Here is a 22,485-nt window from a genome sequence, read left to right as displayed (position 1 = left end):
TCATGCTTAGTAACTCTCCCTTGCCGCCGCAAACATGGCCACCAAGCCCAAGCAGATCCGTTTTGAAGAGGATGGGTTCGATGATTGGTCAGACTCCCCGGAATCGCCTTCCCGGTCACCAACGCCCAGTGTCAGTTCCTTTCAACGTGACTCTCGCCCAAAACGTGGCACGACGCGGATTCCTTCACGGATTGTTTCCAAGCGCGCATTGATACATCTTGGATACTCCTTTGCCGAAGATGGAGACACCATTGTTGTTCAGCTGGCGCTCGGACAGAATCACATCGAGGAACTTCTTGAACTCAGCAACAGAATCCGAAGCTCAGATCAAGGGACTTCTGAAGTCGGCGATAGCGGTGAGACGGGCCCCCGAGATGAAGATCAAGGCTTTGACTGGATCAACGTCAATGCCCCTGATACAGAGACGCCGCATCTAGAGACGGGAGAAATCGGAGACTTCTCTGGGAACGAGGATGAAGAGCCGACGCTAGATGACACGGATTGGGACTGGGACAATCTTGAAGGTCCAGTGATCTACTCAGGGGTTCTAAATCTGAACAGCACAAAATCGTCCATGGACAATGACATGAACTCTACTGCCGGAAAGCTTCTGGCTTGGAATCAAGAAAAGTCAGATCTCATTAATGGAGCTAAGACGGAGCTCAATACAGCGTATGCAGCAGAGTTCTATATGGATCGAGCCGGCAACCAAAAGATCACTCTTGCCTGCCCGGAAGACTACGAGTTTGGGGCTACAGATGAATCCCTTGTTCGGTTAAGATGGCTGTGAGAATAACCCAAACCATGAGGCAAATGTCAAAACTGACAAAGAGATACCTTAGACACGTACAGTCCGAGTCCTTGAATGTTGCGACTATGGAGGTAAGCTTTGAACAATCGTGAGCAACTTCACAAACACAAAAGCGTGGTCACTGACCGACAAGTAAAGACTCTGATATCAGACTGTCCATATATATCCCAATCACTTAGGCTAGTAGCACTTACAGTTCTCAAAGAAGTCACTGCGAAATGTGAGAGATCTTCAGAAAATGGCTCTTACCTCGAACCTGGCTCAATGATCCAATACATTGGGAGATACAACAGCTCACTTGGGGTCTATGCAGACGAAGACGCCTCTGATACCGAACCTGTAGTCTTCATCTCTTCATCTCATCTTCTTCTTACCGACAGGCGCTCTGCCAAAAAATTCCCCGGGAAGCACTATATGAGGAGTCTTCGAGAAGTTCTCTATGGCTATGACGACGAAACACAGCCCAATAATGACTCTCGAGGACGAAATTTTAAGCTTGACGAGGATGGACCGCCCAAATTGAAGGTTCCGCAAATTTGGACCCTAATAGTTGGTGCAGGTAAGCTTTCCATTTACTAAATAAGGCACTCGCTTACACTTCCTGACTATATCAGACCTGATCGTCACCTTCTCAGAACTCTTGTCGCCAGAGATACAACAAAATCTGATCAAGATTGACCGGACGAAATCATCTGCAGGACTTTACACCGTCAGGCTCATTAACGAACAAGACATGTGTCGGTATCATGTTGTCGTTAAAGCTGACTGGAAATATGCAGTGAGTTCACGGTTGACACCAGCTTCATCCTACTAGGAATTTTACTAAGAATTGGAGGACTTCCTCAAGCATGCGGTGGCACTGGCACTTAAGGGGCAAGGTCCTGTAAATGCAGCTGCTTACGTGCTAGTCAACGATTATTGGGGCATAATCACAGCAGATATCTGGCTGAACTTACTTGCGAGCGAGACGATCGAGGACTATGTCTTCGGAATCCGAGAGAAACACGAGGCGCAGCGGAGACCCAATGAGGAATTCCTTGCCCTGTCGGAAAAGCTCCTCACTGCGGGGAGCAGGAGCAATCTGGGCAGCCGCAGAGCGTCGCGCCGGAGGTGGGATATGAATGAGATCTTACGTTTTTGTGCGCCATATGTACTGATGATTCTCCACCATTCACCTAGTTCATTCAGGTCCGACTCGAGAGCCACAAACATGAATCCGATCGACATGGATATGCAGATGGTACTGCATCCCGGTATGTGGGAATATGGTGGTGACTCTCCGAGCCCTTCAGAAGACGGGTTAGACCAGGTAGGAAGCGACACGTTTGAAACTTCAACCCTGTCATTTGACTCACACTTGGGCGTTGATAATTCATCACTCGATGGCACTGTTGACTTGACTACATCCATGTCGGAAACAAGCTTTAGGATGAGGAACATGGCCAACTTTGAGTCATCTGTCTCGCTTGAGGGTGCTGAAGCCCCGAGGCTCTTCAAGCTTAAAAAGGAAACAGAAGAATCGGATCAGACGAGTCAAACAGTACGTAATTACATCATTTTCATGACGAGATGAAGCTGACAATGGTCACCTCGTGCAGACTGGTAGCCCACGATTACAGCCTGGCCAGCCATATGTCGAGTTTGTTGAAGAAAGAAGATTTACTCTCCCACGAATTCACAGACAAACAACTCGATCTATGTCAACGAGGAGTTTGAGATCGAATCTCACGTCCGACGTTCCTGCATCACGTCATAGACGACGTCGAAGCCGTTCAAGAACTCCAAGCTTTACTTATGCCAGCGAATCTCCTTTAGAAGCAGAGCCATTTCCATCTTGGCTCACTGATCAGGAGCAGTTCAGAAGAACACGCAGTGACGCAAGTTCTTTCAATGGCTCGTGGACCAGACAAACTCCCGATCGGGGATTTGGAACAAGTTTTCTCTCCACAAGCTTACCGCCACTGGATCTAGGCGATCTCAACTTTGTACCGTTTCTTGCCTGGAGACTAACATGGGACGACGACAAGAGATCACAGTCCGAGATTGAAAAGACCCTTACTCAGCTACTGGGTAATCTGAATGCGACTATCGAGTCGGATAGAATGGGAAAATGGTACAAGGCTTCTTTCGAATGTACCAAGGGCGAGCTTACGCAGCGGCTAGCTAGCATGCTACAATTATCTCCTCCCAAACCAACTGGAGAGGCAACTGAGGGCGTGGCGCAGACTAACTCGAGGCCGGACGTCAATCCAGGCTCAAACTCTGTAGTTGACGCCGATCTACAGGAACCAGACCTAAAGACCAGCATTGAACATGAGGGGTCTACTGAAAGCCTTGTAGCTCCAGCGTCGACGTTGTTTGGGTCTACCGAAAACGAAGAAAATGAGTTGGACCCGAAGGTTCAACCCAACACACACTTCCGCCACCCTATACACAATTCATCAAGCGAAGATCTCCGATCTGGTAATGATCTTTGGAAACTGATGGATTCCAAAGAGGACCATGAATCATTCCTCTTGTCGAGAATATTTAGCGTTTCTCAAAGTATGCTCAGCGCCTTTCTTCCCGACGAGGGGCGTCTCGTCCATCATCCGGTCTATAAACGATACTGGGGCTCAGTCGACGCAATATTGAGGGTGAGGGCTTCAAGCAAAATGCAAACGTTTGTGTCTAAACTAACATCCTTCAGGGGCTTCAGTGGTCGATCGATGAGATGAAAGGAACGGATCAGCTTTTCTGGTTTATAACACGGCCTACTACCCCCTTTCCGCCAGGAGAGTCAGCCTCAATCTCAGGCTCAAGAGCTCTAGGCGATTGCGATGAGTGCGACAAGGTGAAACGATACTTGTCACCAGAAGAAGCACTCGACCATTGGCACAAGGTTCACATGAGAACTCCATGTCTGCACCAAGCGAGAGGGGACCGGGTATTTGATGATCCCTGTTTCGTTTGGATCCGCCGCCATACAGTCGAAGAATCCCGGACTGTCAGATCAAAGGAAGCTCCTAGGAACGAAGTGGTTTCGTGTCTAGAGCTATTCTATGAAGAGTTACTAGACATGGTTGACCGGACAGAGGAGCTGCACAAGCTGGTCATGAGCGTGACTAGCCTGGGAGACTCGGTCAACTGCCATGACAGCCGACCTCATCTGCCCAATAGCCTAGTTGAGGCCTTTGAGCGGATCGTTGGCCTTTTCGTACTGAAAGCTAAGGAGATTTCCTGGATGAACAGACTCACTGTCACTCCTGATTCGTTATACGGCCGTCATGCTGAGCGACGCTTGATGGATCTCAAGAGGAATGCGGCAGCAATCTCAGAGCGTGTTCGCAATCACCTCGACCGAGCGAAAGAGGACATCATCCTATTGGGAACCAGTAGAGGTGACATGGACAGGATCATTATCGCACCAATAGGCCCCGAGTTCCTGGCAGTTGCGCTGATCAGCAATCTGCAGAATAACATCTCCAAGCGAGGCACCAACGAAAAGGTCGATCTCATCAGTCACTACCGGAACCACACTGCCAAACTCCGTTTCAACACCAACCGAAAGCCGAAGCGGCAGGCTTTTGTAGAGATCCATGCTCTTGAAGAGGAGTTGGAGGCTTTGCAGATGGTGGTCGCTTCGCAGCAAGGACTATTGAGGGCGTACCAGAGGCTCTTTTCCCCATTGAATTTCAAGTACCCCACGACCGACTGGATCTACTATAAGGAACGAAAATCTCTGTTCAGACTTGAGAGCAAGTGCGTGCGCAGACAGCAGCGACGCTTGGCGGAGCGCGATAGGGCGCTTGGAGTTCTTCGGAAGAAGGTGAGGGTGTTGAGAGACGAGACGAAGCAGAGAATCGAAATCCTTGACGAGGGCCATGGAAAGGCGATTCGGGTGTTTACCATAGTTACCTTGTTCTTCTTGCCATTGTAGGTCAACTTTCACCTTGAGTTGTTGAACTTTTGGGGCTGATCACAAGATTTAGGTCATTCATTACGAGCTTTTTCGGAATGAATACGACCGACATCAGAGATACCAACTACGACCAAAAGATCTTCTGGATCTCGGCCCTCCCCGTCACGTTTGGGGTCATAGGGTTAGCATTTCTGTATGGCTACAAGTGGGATATGATCGCGGGATGGGCAAACGGGATGCTGAGATCGGCCGACAAGAGTACAGCCCCCCATGAATTCTTGAATGAGGAGATACCGACTTGGACGAGTACGGCGGAACCAAAAGATACCTGGTTGCCAAATCATGGACGAGCCAGCGTCACCGGGTGGAGGTATCGAATGTCGTATCTATCCGCACGGCAGCGGCGGCGAAAGGGCAGAGTTCCTAGGAAGAAGACGGACGATAGTCTCTTTCGGCCATAGCATTCACGAAGCAGAGGCAGTTTCTAGGTTGAGGTAAAGCGGGATGCTTGCTATGGTCTCGAATAAAAAACTGAATGGACATGGTATCTTTAGCGTGCCGCAGGTGGCTTCTTCGTATCCTCCTCTGGTTGCTCGCGTTCTTGGCCATCGGCATCGAACAGGGTTTCCTGAGCTACACAAGACGTCAGTCAGATTATCACCACCAATGCAGGCGAGCGACTTACCACTCCAGAGCTCAGCATAGAGTCCGCCCCTGTCAATAAGTTCACGATGGGTACCCATCTCGGCTACGTTACCCTCCTTCAGTACGATGATGAGGTCCGCGTCGAAAATGGTGCGCAGTCTGTGGGCTACGAATACACTGGTCCGTGCCTTTTCACGAAGAATGCTGTTAATGTTGAGCATAAGAGCCTGCTCGGTGTGGGTATCCAACGCGCTGGTGGCCTCGTCGAAGAAGAGCAGAGGCGGGTCCTTGAGAAGGAGTCTGCTGACGGCCAGACGCTGCTTCTCTCCGCCGGAAATCATCAAGCCACGCTCTCCCACCTTCGTCTGGTATCCATCGGGGAACCGCTCAATGATTTCGTGGATGCGTGCGCGCTGAGCGGCGGCGATGACGCGCTCCGGGGGTGCTGACATGTCGCCATATCGGATGTTGTGCTCGATGGTGTCGTTAAAAAGCGGAGTGTCCTGGGGAACAACGCCAATGGCCCGGCGGAGAGAGTCCACCTGGACTTGGCGAATATCCTGATCGTCGACAAAGATGCGGCCAGACTGCGCGTCGTACGAACGGAAGAGGAGTCGGAGCAAGGTAGATTTTCCGCAGCCGCTAGGACCGACGACGGCGACCTTCTTGCCAGCCGGGATGGTAAGTGACAGGTTGCGGAGGATGGGGCGATCGGGGTGGTAGCCAAAGGTGACGTTTTCGAATCTAATTTGTCCACCCTTGGACAGAGCCAAGGGTTTGGCGTCGGGCGCGTCCTTGATGGAGACGTTGACCTTTTGCAGGTTGAACAGTGTCTCCATGTCGAGCAATGACTGGCGAAGCTCACGGTAGACGGAACCAAGGAAGTTGAGGGGTACGGAGAGCTGGAACACGAGCTGGTTGACCATGACGAGGTCACCGACAGTAAGCGTGCCTTGGGCAACACCGTTAGCAGCCAGATACATCATGGCTGTCAGCGCCGAGGAGAATATGATGTTTTGTCCACTGTTGAGGAAGGCTAGCGAAGTTGCGACTTTGATGGAGCTCTTCTCGTAGACCTGGAGGGCCTGATCGTATCTCGCGACCTCGAACTTCTCATTGTTGAAGTACTTGACAGCCTCATAGTTGATCAGTGAGTCTACGGCAACTGTCGATGCCTTGTTGTCGGCCGCGTTTGCTTGTCTCCTGAACTTTGTCCTCCAAGCTGTCGTCCAGATGGTGAAGGCCGTGTATCCAACCATGGTGAGCACCGTAATAGCGGCGAACTTGGCGCCATACTGGTACGTCAGGATACCGCAGACCATCGAGATTTCCAGTGCAGTGGGGAGAATATGGAAGACCATGCTCGTCAGCAAGAAGCTGATGCCCTTGGTACCGCGATCAATCGCCCTTGTCAGTCCACCGGTCTGCTTGGACAGATGGAAGCTGAGGTCCAGCCGCAGCAAATGATCAAAGACGTTGCAAGCGACTCGCCGGATGGCCTTCTGAGCAACGGAAGCAAAGACGGCGTTTCGGAGCTCCTGGAAGATTGTGGCGCCTATCCTCGTCGCACCGTATGCCAAGATCATACTCCCCGCGATTGTCACCGCCGTGCCGCCGGTTGCGCCAAAGTCGACATTCATAGAATCCACGATGCTCTTGAAGTAGAAGGGAACCTGCACGTTCAGGACCTTTGCGCCAATCAACAAGGAAACAGCCAGTCCGACGCGGAACTTTGTGCTCAAGCTGTCCTTGGGCCACAAGTATCGCGACATCTCCTTCATGATGGCCCAGTCGGCCTTGCGCTGCTCCTGTGTAGACTTTTCTGGCGTTGCGAGAGGATCGACGGCCGTACTCTTCTTCGCCTTGGCAGGTTCTGCCTTGGAGAGCTGTGCCGTGGTCTTGTCGGCGCCATTATCGATCTTTGCCGTCGTCGGCGGCTTGGGTTGGTCGCGTCTCGAAGGTGCACTCGTTTGGAAGATGCGGATGGGGGCCCGGGGGCTTTGAGGAAGCCATGCCGGTCGGTAGAATTGGGTGTGGGAGATGCCTCGAGGGCAGGCCAAAGGAGTCTTGGTGACGGCTCGGATGATCATCGTAATCGTGCCCTGCGCCGCAACTCGATCATCTTTCTCGTGGGGTCTGCGGTGAGAGACGTGTCAGCGAATGGCGGGGTGAAGGGGGCTGAGCCGAGCTATCGATAAACGATCCGATCACGGGTATAGGTGGACGGAGATTGGCGCAACTCACCACAATTGAAGAATTCAGACAGCAAACATGAGGCCAATCGTGGTTTCCGGATGATGCGGGAGGGGAACGGCAACCGGATTGTACGTGGTTGGGTGTCAAACGCGGCGATGATGCACAACGAGGCGTAAAAGTCGCAAGCACCGGGCTCGGCATTGTCGAGCGTCTCGGCCGGGATGATGCAATCGCCGGCGCCTAAGGCACCTTGAGAGCCCGCCCGATTGGCTCCACACCAGGCACACCGAGCACACCGAGCACAGCAAGTTGCGCAATTTCTTACCGAGACTCACCAGTCACGGACCAAGGTCTGCAGGCACACCGAGAATGCTCACCGATCATTCCCGTGGCAGAATAGGAAGAAGAACCAGCCTAACTCAAACACGCGCTTTGTGAAAGAGCTTTGATGGTATGAATTATTCTCTCTGGCGCTTATGGATCTTTAGGCCATATAATTCAAATGCATCAACTCAGCACTGGCTCTGCTCAGCACTAACAACATCGCGGGCTACAAGTCTAGGTAGAGTGCAAAATATGCGAAAAGGTGAGAGCCAACGCAGTGCAGGTGACGTATGCATCGCCGCTCGGAGCATTCGTGCTCCTTAAAGCATTCTCAAAATCGCCAAGCTTCGGTTATCGCCCTTGAAGCTGGCCGGGGGGCTAGATTTATGTCCGGCCGATGCGGCTCGCCCGTTCTTAGAGCCGTGCCTAGGTTTTAGTTCATCGCCTGCGCAGCCGCCCTCTTCTAATTCTAGAGTCGGATCCCAAGACGCATGTTCGGGTTCACACGCCGTTCATCCGGTCCAAGGCGGTGCTGTGGCTCAAAAGCTTTCAATGTGGAACAATCTGCATAACAGTCAACAGTTATCACCAACGTCAGGGGCTCCGGAGTGGTTGTGCCGGCGGGACTCTCTCCAAGCCGATTAGGAACTTTGGAAGTGAAGAAGCGGCATGGCGGCGACTCCTGTCAAAGATTGAGTGGGGGGTACCATGTAAAGTTTTGATTGTTGATGTCGGCCTCGCCCGCCCTCTTATCCCTATGTCTCGCCATCGACTCACTGTCACCCTATCATCAGCCCCTCGGACGCACCCAAAGCTTTGCCGCGTAACCACATGCACTGGTCTAGATATCCAGCCGTAGTGGGCAGACCGTGAGGTATCTCAACGCCTCTGGCTGGGCTGACGGATCAGCTTCCATCAAGATCCGAGATTTGGAACTCAAGAGTCCAACACTTCAGCTACCATTGTCCATCTGATAACATCGCCAAGCAAAATGGCGCACTTGTGAATTATGATTGTGATAGCCCAATGCTACCATCCACGTGGTTTAGCTCGCAGATGTCAAGATCGCCTCCGGGATCTGCGAGCAGACAAATACCCCTTTTAGAACATTGCGCATTCTAGCCCGGTAGCCCCCAAGGGCGAGGCCGCTTCTTTTAGTTCCCTTTCCCAAGTCCATGGGCTCCGATTGCAGAGTTTCTAACTTTCTAGTACGTCGAGCAGGGAATAGCATTATTCGAGGTCCCTCTACGGAGACAGCCACGCGTCGCCCACGTAGAGTTCGGATTTCCCGGTATGGGTCCCGGGTTTTCCGCTGCCCTGGAAAAGAATTCTCGCATACATTTGACCCTGGGAAATCGGAGTCTCCATGATAAAGACACTTAAACGCCATTAGAGATGTGGCTCAGATGTGGCCCGCTTCGCAGCCTTAATTTATCGTGAGTCTCTTAGCGACGCGCGATATCGCCTCCCGCCGCCGCTTACAAACTTCAACACCAGAGCTGTGATAGTAAACAGCTCAGCGTACAATAGTCCTCAAATCATTAGGAAATATACAGAAAATATAATGAGCTTTGATAATTCCATTGAATATGATTTCGACAATATCGAGGTGAATTCTTTTGTCAATGGACAAGACCTCTTAGAATAAGGCCGAGATCTGAGCCCGGTGTCCGGGAGCATCCCCCACATGCCGGGTCGTGGAACTTCGCCGATGGATGGGGCTCACCGTGGATCATCATCACCACGAACTACGGAGGTAAACTCGGGACGTCGGCGCTATCGCCCCATCGGCCACGCAACGATGACGGCGGAGCATGAAACTGCAATCCATAGGAAACAGGAGCAAACAGGAGGAAACATGGGAAAACATGGAAACACAACGTTGATATAAGTTCAGACGTTTCGCCAAGATGTAGACTTGAGATGAACACCCATCAACCAGTTTCATTCTTTTGCTTCAACCACTATTAGACATTCGCTTTTCTTGCCCAGCATGAAGGTTTCTACTTCTGCGGGCGCGCTCGCCGCTCTTTCTTTCGCTTCTTCTGCATTTGCTGCCTCCAACTCTTCTTCCACCCTCACCAACGCCATTCTCGCCGACGGATATGGTACGTACTTACATCTCTTATAAGTGAAGTTTTTCACTTATACCTAACCTGTCATCAATAGTCTCCCTCGGCCGTTTCGACGATGCCTACCAGAAGGCCAAGGCCTTTGTTGCGACTCTCGACACCGCCGCCAAGGTTTCCATCATCACCGGCCAAAGCGTTACCGGCAACGCCACCTGGACCGCCCTGAACAACAAGGATGGTGTTTCCGGCATCAACTACCAGTTCTACGTCTCCGGCTTCAGCATGGCCAACGCCCTGACCATGAGCTGGAACCGTCAGCTCATCGAGGAGCAGTTCAAGGCCATCGGTGACGAGTTCTACGGCATGGGCTACAACCTCATTAACGGACCCGAGGCCGGCCCGCTCGGCCGCACCCCTTACGGCGGAAGAACCCCCGAGACTTTTGGCTCCGACCCCTACCTCACAGGTATCGCCATGGGCAAGGCCATCTCCGGCATGAACTCCGCTGGTGTCATCGCCGGTGGCCGTCATTTCCTCCTCAACGAGCAGGAGACTAACCGATCTTCTGGTATCTCCGCCACCACCACCAACGTCTACTCCTCCAACGCCGACGACAAGACCATCCACGAGCTCTACTCCTGGCCCTTTGCCGATGGTGTCCAGGCCGGCATGATGGCCGTCATGTGCGGCATGACCCGCGTCAACGACACCCTCTCTTGCGAGAACAACGCCCTCGTTAGCAAGCTCCTCAAGAAGGAGTTCGGTTTCCTCGGTCTCGTCTTCCCCGATGTCAACTCCCAGTCTACCTCCTACGGCTCCGCCAACGCCGGTCTCGACTACGGCTCTAGCACCTACTGGACCGAGGACATCCTCACTGCCGGCATCAACAACGGCAGCTTCACCCAGGCCCGCCTCGACGACATGGTTGTCCGCAACGTCATTGGATACTACTACGTCGGTCTCGACGACGGCAAGCAGCCCTCCAAGGCCTCCACCACCGAGTACCGTGACGTCCGCGGCAACCACTCCAAGCTCATTCGCCAGGTCGCCGGCGAGTCCATCGTCCTGCTCAAGAACTCCAACACTTCCGGCCTTGGTCTCCCTCTCCAGAAGCCCCGTACCATCTCCCTCTTTGGTGCTCACGCCGGCCCTGCCCTCGCCGGCCCCAACCAGCCCTTCAGCGTTCAGGGTACCGACAGCGACGTCTACCAGGGTCACCTTGCTTCCGGCACCGGCTCCGGCCAGCTCTCGCTCCCCTACCTGGTCACCCCTTTCCAGGCCATCACCCAGCGCGCCATTGACGACAACAGCATGATCTGGTGGCTCCTTAACAACACCTACACCTCCACCTCTTCCGGCGGCATGTCTGGCGGCGGTGGCGGCGGCAGCCCTCCCGGCGGCTCTTCCAGCAACAGCACCGGTGGCGGCATGGGCGGAGGCATGGGCGGTAACAGCACCGGCGGAGGTATGACCGGCGGTGGCGGCGGTGGCCTCGGCAACCTTGGTCAGGGAACTGCTATGACTCCCTCCTTCACCAACTACGCCGAGAACTCCGAGGTCTGCATTGCCTTCATCAACTCCTACTCCGGCGAGGGTGGCGACCGTAGCCTCCTCTACGACGACGAGCAGGATGCCATGGTTACCTCCGTCGCTTCCAACTGCAACAACACCGTTGTCGTCGTCAACACCGCCGGCCCCCGCATCCTCGACGCCTGGATCGACAACGAGAACATTACCGCCGTCATCTACTCTGGTCTCCTCGGCCAGGAGAGCGGTAACGCCATCGCCGATGTCCTCTACGGCAACGTCAACCCCAGCGCCAAGCTGTCTCACACCATTGCCAAGGACGCCGACGACTACCCCGTCTCCATCTGCTACACCGAGGACTGCGACTTCACCGAGGGCGTCTTCATCGACTACCGCTACTTCGACTCCAAGAACATGACCGTCCGCTACCCCTTTGGCCACGGCCTCAGCTACACTGCCTTCACCTACGGCAAGGTCGACGCAAAGGTCACCAACCAGACCGCCGCCGACTCCACCTACCCGACCGGCACCCTCGTCCCCGGTGGTGAGGAGGATCTCTTCGAAGAGGTCATCAGCGTCAAGACCAACATCAAGAACGACGGCGGAGTCCAGGGTGCCGAGGTCGCCCAGCTGTACATCAGCTTCCCCTCCGAGGCCGCCCAGCCCCCTCGCGTCCTCCGCGGCTTCGAGAAGATCGACCTCGCCCCCGGCGCTGCCGGCGATGTGACCTTCAGCGTCCGCAGACGTGATGTGAGCTACTGGGACACGGTTGCTCAGCAGTGGGCTATCGCCAAGGGCAAGTACACCTTCTCTGTTGGCTCCAGCTCGCGCGACATCCGCGCTTCGGCGGACATTACCATTTAAGGCAGACAGACATTGACCTTTTTTTTTCTTTGTACATACTTTTTTAGAAGTCAATTGTCCTTGACGTTCTGATTGGACTCGCTGTGCTATAGATATAGACTAGATACCTCTTGCTGCAATTCATTCTCTTCTACAACACGTTCTATCTTGATATCGAACTTGTGAATTCTTCAAAGATTTCTTGTGCTCAGATTATTTCTCAAGAGAAGCGAATCGAGCATGAGCGTGAAGCAGATTTGATTCTCTCGTATACTATGGCCATGGCTTGGATACGTCTTAAGAGATACTTCTGTGACATTTATATTCAGTTTTTAAGCTGCCAGAAAAAGCAGGAATACACAAATTTACCATGAGGAAGGAGGCAGGAGCAACTCGGTCCTGCCCCCAAAGGCTGTGATTCAGAGATATCGTCTTCGCATCAGCTATAAAAACTTCTCCAGATTCTCTTTCAACTTTGGCTGCAGTACATCTATACTACACACGCCATAGCGCATCACCATGACCTTCTCATCCGATGATTATGAGTAAGTCATCTGATGCAAGAACCATTTGAAAAAATCCGGGTTAGCCCCGTGTTCAGCCTCGGCTACTTCGATCAGAAATACATCAGCCCGCAATCGTCATTCGATAGGATGGAGCTGACAAAGGGGGACACACAGGCTCCTCAAGACTGGCATGCTCTCAGACTGCCAAATCAAGTGCGAAGGCAAGACATGGAATCTGCACAAGTCGATCTTGTGCGCGCGTTCCAAGTACTTCATGAGATGCTTGACGGGCGACTGGCCAGTATGTTTTTGTAAATGGAGACAATGGAGACAATGGAGATTGTAAATGCACGATCTAACTTGTTAACAGGAGGCCAAGACTGGCATTGTCGAGATCACCTGCTTCACTGAGAAACAAATGGATCTCCTCATCAACTACATCTACACCGGTGGTAAGCAGATCTCCTTCACCCCGCTCCTCCTGCTCCTTATTTCTCCCTGCATGCCTTTGATGATCGTGGGTGGGAAGGTTACACTGTTGTCAATGAAATCCACTGGATACAATACATACTCCTTTCATAAGTCGAGCTTCACCCTTGAAGCACCTTGGAGGATATTGGCTAAGCGAACCGTCGAACAGTATTCGACTTTTACAGCGTCTGCCAGAACGACACCTTCCTGCACACCGCCATTCAGCTCTGGACACTAGGCGATTACTTCTTGGTGAAGGTCCTCTGCTCCGAAGTTGAGTGGGAGCTCACAGCCTACACATTATCCCGTACACAACGGGCAGCCATATTCACAGGCATGCACCAACCCAGCCCCCAAGATTGGGTCAATGCCGGTCGACTTCTCTATACAGACTACCAAGACGTGGACAACACACACATTCTCAAGGCAACATTCTTGGAGATTACGCTTGGCAAGCCATGGGCCCGGAAGCTGCATCTCCAGATGCCTGAGTTTAAGACTCTGTGCCAGGAGCAACCAGACTTTGGCAGCGATTGCATGATCAAGCTCGTCGATGACGGTGTCCAACGACTTCAGTAATCAGGAATCACTAGGAGGATTGGAGAAGAAAGGCTCGATTTTCCTCTCAGATAGTTTCGGAGTTCAATAAGAGGGCGTGGATGGACTGTGTACATGCTAGGGACACTTATGAGTGGGCCTGCCACTGGACCTGAGATGGAACGACTGGCATAGAGACGAGGCACCTACTACAAGGACTTGCCCAAGCCAACGATGCACCTATGGGAACTTCGAGACAGTAAATCATTCACAATATTCTTACGGAGAACGCCCAGCTTCTCACCAGAATCCCCTTCTATTGATCGTGCTGTTCCCAATTTTCGGCAAGACTGTGAACTTGGTCGTCAACCCCTTCCAGCTCTCACTTAGCTGGGGATCAGCAAATGGTAGCAGCACCGCAAACCTCATTCTGTTTCCAAGTCAGCATCGTTTGATCCAAGGCACATCATCTGCTGGGGACGGTGGTGTAAGAACTCACGTGTAATTGCCCGGTGCCATGACACTTCCGTCGCCCAACTTGCCAAACCAATAGTACGCTGTCGTAAACCCGCCCGTCGTCAGTGCGTTTCTCGCGACATCCGTCTCTGGAAACGAGAAAGTATCGCTGGCGTTGTGACGAGCGGGGTTGAAGCTCGACGTCTTACCGGCAGAGGCCCAGGATGTGGCTGCGCCGATGTAGCCTCGTTGTCCGGACACGGGAGGGTATTCCCAGTCTCTGGCCTCGTCAAAGTCGGATCCATAAATCTGGTGCTTGGGGTCAGTATTAAGCCGTACTGCCAAAGGGTTGGGTGTTGAAGTTGACTTACATCCCACCGAACCTCTCTTGTGCCCCATTTGACCTTCATGAACATCATGGGAAAGTCTTGTATACCACTAGCCAGTTCAAAGTTGAAGCTGTAGTTCAAGTTAGCTTCATGTACTAACAGGTCAACGGCCATATAACACTCACGTTGTTTTATTGCTGTACGCGCTTGTTGACCTCAACCACGGGTATGTTCCATGGAAGGGACTCTCCATCTGCTCTTGCAAGTTGAAAGCCAATCCTTGATAGGGAACGGAGACAGTCTCCCCGTTGTTGCTCTTGACCAAGAGACGACCGCCGTAGGCCGGAAGCGCTGTTTGATTAACCCCCTCTGGCGCCTCAAAGATGAATCTAGAGAAGTTAGCTTCATCCTCAACATCCGTTCTTCAAAGAGGAGAACTCACTCTGCTCGTCTCTCCTCTCCAGGACCCAACACAAACTCCTCCGGCACCGTAACCCTCGCCGAGATATTACTAGGCACAATCTCTGCCCTATACTTAATCCTTGGCGTCTCTCCCGGGTCCCGTCCGTCAAAAGCCTTGAGCATCTCAACCCCAGCCCAACGCTCAACCTCGAAGCTATACCTCACCGTCTCATTCCCCCCATTCCTGACCAGGGCCCCTTGATTCGCGCGGAAGTTGGCAGTATCATTCAGCCCAAACCTCGTCAGCTCCAAGCTCGTTCGATATCCAACAACCTTGGCCGCATCAACAAGCCCACCACCAACCTGCTGCGACGGGGCCCGATACGCCTCATCCGCATCGCCACTATATAACAACCACGGTAACGAGGCCCCCGTTGAGATGATCCTCATACTTAGGTCCCTCGCAAACCCCTTGCCGTGAACACTCCTCCCGCCATGCTTAGAGATATACAACGCTGCAACACCAGCAACATAAGGTGTAGCCATACTCGTCCCAGACAGCAACACAAACTCATTATCATCCCCACCAGGCCACGTACTAAACACATCCGTCCCTGGCGCAGCAACATCAGGTTTGACAGACAAATCATATAACCCGCCCCAACTCGTGAAATACGACGGCCGCAGGATACCTCCTCCCGTCACCTCATCGCGCTTCACCTCCGCACTCGCAACACTGAGCACATGCTCGCCCGAACTCCCCGTGCTGGCGTAGTACGCCCCTCCGTTCCCCGAGTTCCCGGCGCCAATGGTGACGACCACGCCCTCAGCAGCGATCCGGCTCGCAACGACAGCCCAGGCATTACTCGCGAATCCCCCTCGACCGCCGATACTAGCAGTAATAACATCCATCCCATCCTCGTACGCGCGGAGGAACGCATCGATAATAGTCGCCTGATCCGTCCCATCACCCGGACCAAAGACTTTATACGAATACAAACTCGCATCAGGCGCAACACCAACCCACCCGGAAGAAACATCCTCCCCGGCAAGGATCCCCGCAACATGCGTCCCGTGCCCTTGCTCATCAGCCGGGTCCGCATCGGGCTTCTTCTCGGCGCCGACGACCCACCCGTCCCCGACGAGGTCCCAGCCGCCGGCAACCTTGAACCCGGGGCCAAAGCCCGCGCCGAGGGCGGTGTGCTTGTACCATACGCCTGTATCGACGATGCCGACTTTCACGCCCTGCCCGCGGACGCCTTGTTGGTGGAGTTCATCGACGCCCGTGGCCCAGTGTACCGCGTGCGCTGCTGTCGCGGTAGGGTCGACTGCGACTTGGCGCTTGACGGGGGCGATGAGGTATGCCTGCATGTTGGGCCAGACGGCTACGATGTCTGGGAGGATGAGGAGGGATTCGAGGGTGTGGTTGTTTGTTTCTAGACTCGCGCCGGAGAAGAGTGGCGAGTCAAAGGCTTCGAGGACGCGGATTCCTGTGGAGGAGAGTTCGTCGCGTTTGGTTTTGGCGTGGGTGCCCTGTTGTTGGTCAGTCTTGAGGAATTAGTTAGCGATGGTGAGAGGACTTACGCTGGCGAATTCGATGATGAAGCGGTGTGCTTCAATCTTTGGAGAGTCGTCGTCGGTGATGTCTTGAGCGGCGGCCTTGGCGACCCAGGCGAGGGCGGACAAGATCCAAAGGCAGCGCATCGTGGTTCTCGGCCAAGTTCTTCACATTTACCGTCACGAGTTTGCTGTGACTGGCGGCTGCATCATGTCGGGTATAGAGACAGCGAGCATACCGACCTTTAAACCATCGCGACAACTCATCATACGCTTCTCTGCGCACAATTCGCAGTCTCCAGCAATGCGTATCAATTGCCCCGCATCTCATGCGAGCAAGGGTTCTGTAATGTGCTCGTTCTCTTTTTGATAATCCAACGTCGGATCAGGAAGCTCAAAGAGGGAGGTCGAAAGCGGTGATGGGTCCGATCTCGCTCTATCAGGATGTGCCAAGACAGCGCTGGGTATGGCTGGTGAGATGATGTATATATTGAGCGAGATCGAGTCTTTAAGTTGTCTACAATTACATCTAACTACTCGCGACAGGAGTCATGTCAGTCATCAAATCGCAAGGTGCTTATAGTGATGGATGAGGCCATGTTTGCTCACTACTGAGCATCAAGAATCGCTCCCCCAGCCCCGAGAATCGTAGCATTCGCCAAGAGATCCACACGACTAGGATCTTGAACCTGCGAAAACGTGCTCTTGGGGAGTCACCGACATTCTATTCAACAATGCTCTGAGAGGCAACGAGTCCGTGGTGTTGTCAATCTGAGAGTTGCGAGTCTCTCTGTGTACACGATCAGGTTACTTTTTTGTCCAAACATTTCCAATTGAAAACAAGTGATTCGTCCGTCCCAACGGAGCAAACAAGCTTCAATTGAGTTTCGGCCATTCCGCCCGAGCGTATGCCAGGAACCGGGCTGTAGATCCGACGATCTCGAGCACAGCCGCTGTCAATGTGACGTTGTTTTCTGGGGCCGTTACACACACCATCTTGGAGCTGCTAAGACATGTGAATAAGACATGTGAATAAGACATGTGAATAAGACATGTGAAGAGGGGGGCATCACCAAGATCACTAGAAGCATCACATTGTCATCACATTGAAGCGAATGTGCAGATATGAAGTCCAATGTGTAGGATAAGAATATAGTCTATATGCATCTAGCCCGTCTCTCTGGGCTGTTCCGCTCCCATGCTGAGCCCATGCATCATGCCTCGTATCAACCACCTCCCATGTTGCTCGATGACTTTTCGCTCTGTTCATCGGGGAGTGTGTCTGTGTCTGTGTGAATATCAAAACAAGTGGAAAAAAAAAGGCAAATACCGGCGGCTGAGGTAATGACACTAAAATCAAAGAATGCCGCTTTCTATCCATACTCCCGGCTGTATGACTCCCCCCCGCTGTATGCTCTTCTTCCCTCATCACAGCTTACTTGGCTTCTTCTTTAGTCACTTCTCCGACTCGGGAATGTGTCCCTCGACCGTGCTCAGAGCAGCCAAGTTGACCTGGCCAAAGTGCTCGTGAGCCTCGCCGCCGAGACCGACTCCAGCCAGCAACGCGACACACTCGACCACGTCCTCGGGCTCTAGCAGATGCCATCTCGCCAAAGTGACCTTTGTGCTGGCACCGACAGTAACGGTGAAGATGTGCTCGTGCTGGACCTCGGTGCCCGACAGGCCATTAAGGGCGCGGAACATGTCCTCGTCGGTAAAGTCGTCGCCCAGACAGAGGACGAATTCGACGGGGCCGGGGTGCTTCTCGGACGCGGGTGCCGAGTTGTAGGTGTGTACGAGGCGCTTCGCAATCTCGCCCTTGTTGATAAACGTCGGCCTGACCTCGAGATTGGCCTTGCCTGCCATGACCTCGACGTCCCACTTTTGCGCCACTGTTGACTCGAGCTCCTTTTGGCACTCGCGGGCCATGTGGATGCCCTGCTCCGGGTCGGCAAGACGATAGTGCCATGTGAGGGCGCAGCGCTTGCGCTCGACAAAGGAGCCTGGATCATGTTAGCAAATGTTCACGTTGGCGCCAGTCAATAAAGGCAATCCAAACATACCGGGCACTCTGTCGGTGAAGGACTGGAAGCAGGCCATGACCTCGGCTTGCCAGCCCATATCGAATTCGTCGGCAAGGTTGACCCACTCGTCGGAGCCGGGATTCTTCATGAAGCTGCCGTGCTCAGCGCTGAAACCAAGACCGGCAATGTGGCCAAGGTGCTGGGTGAGGAACTCTTGATCGCGGCCCGAGATGATCCAAACAGCGTTCTGCTCGTCGCTGGCGAGGGCCTTGAGGGTCTGCAGGACGCGCTCGGAGGGGACGGCAGCGCTGGGCTCGCGGACAATGGGGGTAAGGGTACCGTCGTAGTCGAACATGAAGAGGCGCTTGCCGGCTTCACGGTAGGTCTTGAGGAGGGTGGCGCGGTCGAGGAGAGGGGTGGCGGCTACGTTCTTCTGGGTGCCGAGAACGTGGACGTGCTTGCGGATGAAGTTATCGATCCAGCTCTGGACGTTTCGGGTGGTGACGTGGTTGTAGAGGTTGGCCTGCATGTTCATGCGCTTCTCGGGCGTCATTGTGAGGGCGTTGTTGATCTCGACGGCGACACCGCTGAGGTCCCAGGGGTTAATGTGGATGGCGTCCTTAAGGCTACCGGCAGTACCGCTGAACTCTGAGAGGATGAGGGGGCCGTGACCCTCGCGCTGGCAGATGACATACTCCATGCTCGTAGTGTTCATGCCGTCACGGACCGAGGTGATGAGGCCAATGTCGGCGGCGCGGAGGAGAGCAAAGTACTCGTCCTGGCTGAGGTACTGGGGGTAGTGCTGGACGGGGGAGAAGCCCAGGCTGCCGTACATGCCGTTGATGCGCATGACGAGCTCGTTGACGCGGGTCGCGATGCGGGACTCGGAACCATCGTCGTCCTTTTCCTCCTCGATGCTGGTGGGGGAGGTGACCTGGATGAGGACGACCTTTTCGCGCCAGTCGGGGTACATTTCGAGGAAGCGCTCAAAAGCCTGGAGCTTCTGGGCGACACCGCGAACGGAATCGAGGCGGTCACGACCGACAATAATCTTCTTGCCCTCGTACAGCTTCTTGAGAGCGTCGTACTTTTCGGTGACGGCGTCGGTCCAGGCGTACATTTCGCACTTGTCGGCGTTAATACCAATGGGGAAGACACCGACCTGCACGCGCGCACCGTAGGCATCGACACCGCCGCTATCCGATGGGAAGCCGAGGACGCGGGTACAGCAGCTGGAGAAGTGGCGCGAGTAGCTGTAGGACTGGAAACCGACGAGGTTGGAGCCGAGGACGCCCTCGAGAACCTCCTTGCGACGGGGCAGGCAGCGCAAGAACTCGGAGGAGGGGAAGGGCGAGTGGAGGAAGAAGGAGATGTTCATATTGGGGACGCGCTGGCGGAGCATGCTGGGCAGCAGCATGAGGTAGTAGTCGTGAACAATGACAATGTCGCCAGGCTTGTAGAGGTCGATGATGCGGTTGGCAAACTTTTGGTTCATGCGGTAGTAGTCGGCCCATTGCAGGCGCTCCTTGCGACCGTCGGTGGGCTCGTGCTGCTTGTAGTGGAAGAGGGTGTAGAGGTCGTGTTCGGCGTAGCGGCGCCAGCGGCTCTGGTCCTTGAGGAGGACGCCCGCTTCTTGCTGCTCGTCGTCGTCGCAGAGCCAGACGGGCACCGTCTTGATGGTCTTGCTGTGGGCGAGCTGGGTCTCGAGGCGGGCCTGGTCCTCCTTGGGAAGCCAGAGGCCCTCGCTGGGAGGCGGTGTGGGCAGGCGAGCATCGCCATCGATCGGGACGGGCGCGGAGAGGGTGTTGAGAGAGGAGAAGTGTACAGTCGTAGCGGGCGGGGTGCCGGGCGGCGAGAGGACGTCTTGGGGGGTATCGATCTCGCCGGTCCAGGCGACGACGGTGTGGTTCCAGGGGGTCTCGTCGGAAGAGAGGTAGGCAAAGGAGTCGAAGAGGGCGGATTGGCCGCGGCGCGCCTTTAATTCCTGTGATGGCGATGATGTCAGCGGGGTTGTCCTGGTGAAGGATCGCGAATTGAGGGGATTTTTGAACAGCAGAGATAGAGACGTTAACTCACCCAGTCGGAACCTTTGCGGTACTTGAGGGAATGGGGAATGTTGAAGGTGGCCGAGATGATGTTGCCGCTCAGCTGCAGGTCTGGGTTGGCGCTGCGAATCTGGGAGAGGGACTCGCGACGGCCCATGGCGGCGAGGGTCATGCGCTTGAGGATGTCGCCGGGGCCTGGCGACGGAGGGACTTTGGAGGTATTTGAGGCAGCTGTGTTTGCGAGAGACGAAGTGGGATTGCTCGTGATGTTGTTGCCGCTCGTGGGAGGCTGTTGTTGTTGTTGTTGAGAGGAAGTCTGGTGGTGGTGGTGAGAGTCGTGGGTGGTGTAGTTGGAGGGAGGAAAGTAGCTGTTCCCGCTGGGCGATTGGGCGCGCGAGCTGTCGGCAGAGTTGTACGTGTGCTGGTGGATGCCCGGCGTCACGGCGTCCGACAGGGCGATGCTTCGCAGCACGGGGTTGGCGGGGTTGACGCCCGTCGACGACTCTGGCGCGGGGGAGTGTTGCTCCATGACTCGTCTTTTCTCTCTTCTTCAGTCTCTTTACACTCTTCCTTTCTCTGTTCTTTGCTGCTCTTCTCTCGAAAGAGGTGGGTGGTGGTGCTGAGTGTGGTGTGCCGGGGAACGTGTAGAGTTTGGCTTAGCGGCTGTCCCAAGGAACAGGGGGAGACGAGAAAGAGGCCGAGAGGGGGGACACGGGCAGAAGATTCAGACGAGCCTCAAGTGGGAAATGTCACCCTACGGATGACCAGGGTTGAGATGAGGTGAAGGTGGTGATGCTGCGTCTAGTCGTGGAGGAGAAGGCAAAGGTGTATGTAAAGATGAGAATGTGACCAAGGGAAGAAAAGTAAAAGGATGGATGGATGGAAAGAGCAAGCACGGAAGGACTAGAGGCTCAGAAAGTGACGGACAAAGACAGACTAAAAGACGACGGTTGACCGCTTGGAGGCTGGACCTGACTGAGCTGGGGCTGGACCGGGGGATCTGGAGACGCAAGACGGAATACGGGGGAGGGATGCAGCAATGGAGAGGAATACACCAGAGACAAGACCAGAGACAATAGCTACAGTCTTTACGGATAGTGTAGAGAGCAAGCAGAGCCGAGCCGAACATCCAGACCAAGACCAGACAGAGACCAGGGCAACACAGCAAGCAGTAAGCAACCAGACGATATTGTCAGTCAAGTTTGAAGCAACCGTATCTGATCTGATCTGATGGCAAACCAAACTAATCCAACGGTGAGTTCAGAGTGACGGGGGAGACGCAAGGTGGCGGGGGTTCTGAGCCGGGGTACGGAGTTGAAGGAGGTGAATTCCAAGCCTGGATGGAATGTGTCTGTTGAATGCAAGCAATGCAAGCAATGGACAGAATAGAATGCCGCGTATGCCTCTTAGTGGGTGTTCTCTCGCGCGTGGTATTTTCTCTTGATGTATTCTTGGTAGTGGTAATAATAACGTTGGTGCTGTGATACGATAGAAGGGATTATTCAAAGTACCTTTCAGCAGTAAACACACGCAACCGATACTTGGTATCAGAGAGTACGACAGCTGCAGGACGCTTTGCTCCTATCCTCTCACTCTCTTCTCAAGTCTACAACACTACCAGCATAGTGAGCATGGGTGGTGGGTGGATGGTCTTCTCCGGCCCAGGCCAGTCTCCAAGAAAAAGTCTCCAGAAAACACAAAAGAGCGGCGCCAGGGATCGCAGACTGACAGACCACGGCCTGAGCACCGCAGAACCCACTGCTGCTTTCTCATGAGCTCAATGATTGGCCTTGGTGGATGATGCCAATGCCGCCGTATTGCTTGGTAGAGGCTTGTACC

At 54.0% G+C, this 22,485-nt stretch overlaps 6 protein-coding genes across 6 annotated transcripts; 3 read left to right on the top strand and 3 right to left on the bottom strand.

Annotated features, from left to right (window-relative positions):
• Nucleotides 1-34: 34 nt before the first annotated feature.
• On the top strand, nucleotides 35-5,173 carry CCOS01_15038 (uncharacterized protein; the record flags this gene model as incomplete). The annotated part of the gene is made up of 9 exons (XM_060463180.1): nucleotides 35-786; nucleotides 843-882; nucleotides 950-1,370; nucleotides 1,426-1,589; nucleotides 1,647-1,921; nucleotides 2,000-2,064; nucleotides 2,783-3,447; nucleotides 3,501-4,726; nucleotides 4,783-5,173. The coding sequence occupies 9 exons, from the start codon at nucleotides 35-37 to the stop codon at nucleotides 5,171-5,173; spliced, it is 3,999 nt and encodes a 1,332-aa protein (XP_060306365.1).
• Nucleotides 5,174-5,262: 89 nt separating this feature from the next.
• On the bottom strand, nucleotides 5,263-7,447 carry CCOS01_15037 (iron-sulfur cluster transporter ATM1; the record flags this gene model as incomplete). The annotated part of the gene is made up of 2 exons (XM_060463179.1): nucleotides 5,263-5,345; nucleotides 5,398-7,447. The coding sequence occupies 2 exons, from the start codon at nucleotides 7,445-7,447 to the stop codon at nucleotides 5,263-5,265; spliced, it is 2,133 nt and encodes a 710-aa protein (XP_060306364.1).
• A 2,423-nt stretch (nucleotides 7,448-9,870) lies between these two features.
• CCOS01_15036 (uncharacterized protein) lies at nucleotides 9,871-12,340 on the top strand (the record flags this gene model as incomplete). The annotated part of the gene is made up of 2 exons (XM_060463178.1): nucleotides 9,871-9,985; nucleotides 10,047-12,340. The coding sequence occupies 2 exons, from the start codon at nucleotides 9,871-9,873 to the stop codon at nucleotides 12,338-12,340; spliced, it is 2,409 nt and encodes an 802-aa protein (XP_060306363.1).
• A 498-nt stretch (nucleotides 12,341-12,838) lies between these two features.
• On the top strand, nucleotides 12,839-13,875 carry CCOS01_15035 (uncharacterized protein; the record flags this gene model as incomplete). Its single annotated transcript, XM_060463177.1, has 4 exons — nucleotides 12,839-12,864; nucleotides 13,000-13,126; nucleotides 13,196-13,277; nucleotides 13,466-13,875. 4 exons carry the CDS (start codon nucleotides 12,839-12,841, stop codon nucleotides 13,873-13,875), a joined length of 645 nt encoding a protein of 214 aa, XP_060306362.1.
• A 258-nt stretch (nucleotides 13,876-14,133) lies between these two features.
• On the bottom strand, nucleotides 14,134-16,724 carry CCOS01_15034 (subtilase; the record flags this gene model as incomplete). Its single annotated transcript, XM_060463176.1, has 6 exons — nucleotides 14,134-14,263; nucleotides 14,333-14,598; nucleotides 14,661-14,748; nucleotides 14,804-15,007; nucleotides 15,061-16,553; nucleotides 16,605-16,724. The coding sequence occupies 6 exons, from the start codon at nucleotides 16,722-16,724 to the stop codon at nucleotides 14,134-14,136; spliced, it is 2,301 nt and encodes a 766-aa protein (XP_060306361.1).
• Nucleotides 16,725-18,032: 1,308 nt separating this feature from the next.
• CCOS01_15033 (glycosyltransferase family 20) lies at nucleotides 18,033-21,175 on the bottom strand (the record flags this gene model as incomplete). The annotated part of the gene is made up of 3 exons (XM_060463175.1): nucleotides 18,033-18,580; nucleotides 18,641-20,585; nucleotides 20,678-21,175. 3 exons carry the CDS (start codon nucleotides 21,173-21,175, stop codon nucleotides 18,033-18,035), a joined length of 2,991 nt encoding a protein of 996 aa, XP_060306360.1.
• Between the last annotated feature and the right edge of the window lie 1,310 nt (nucleotides 21,176-22,485).

This window comes from Colletotrichum costaricense (assembly GCF_030867565.1).
Source record: "Colletotrichum costaricense strain IMI 309622 chromosome Unknown Scaffold_22.1, whole genome shotgun sequence".
Taxonomy (NCBI): Eukaryota; Fungi; Ascomycota; class Sordariomycetes; order Glomerellales; family Glomerellaceae; genus Colletotrichum; species Colletotrichum costaricense.
The sequence above is the reverse complement of the archived record's forward strand: the minus strand, read 5'-3'. Positions and strand labels throughout refer to the sequence as shown.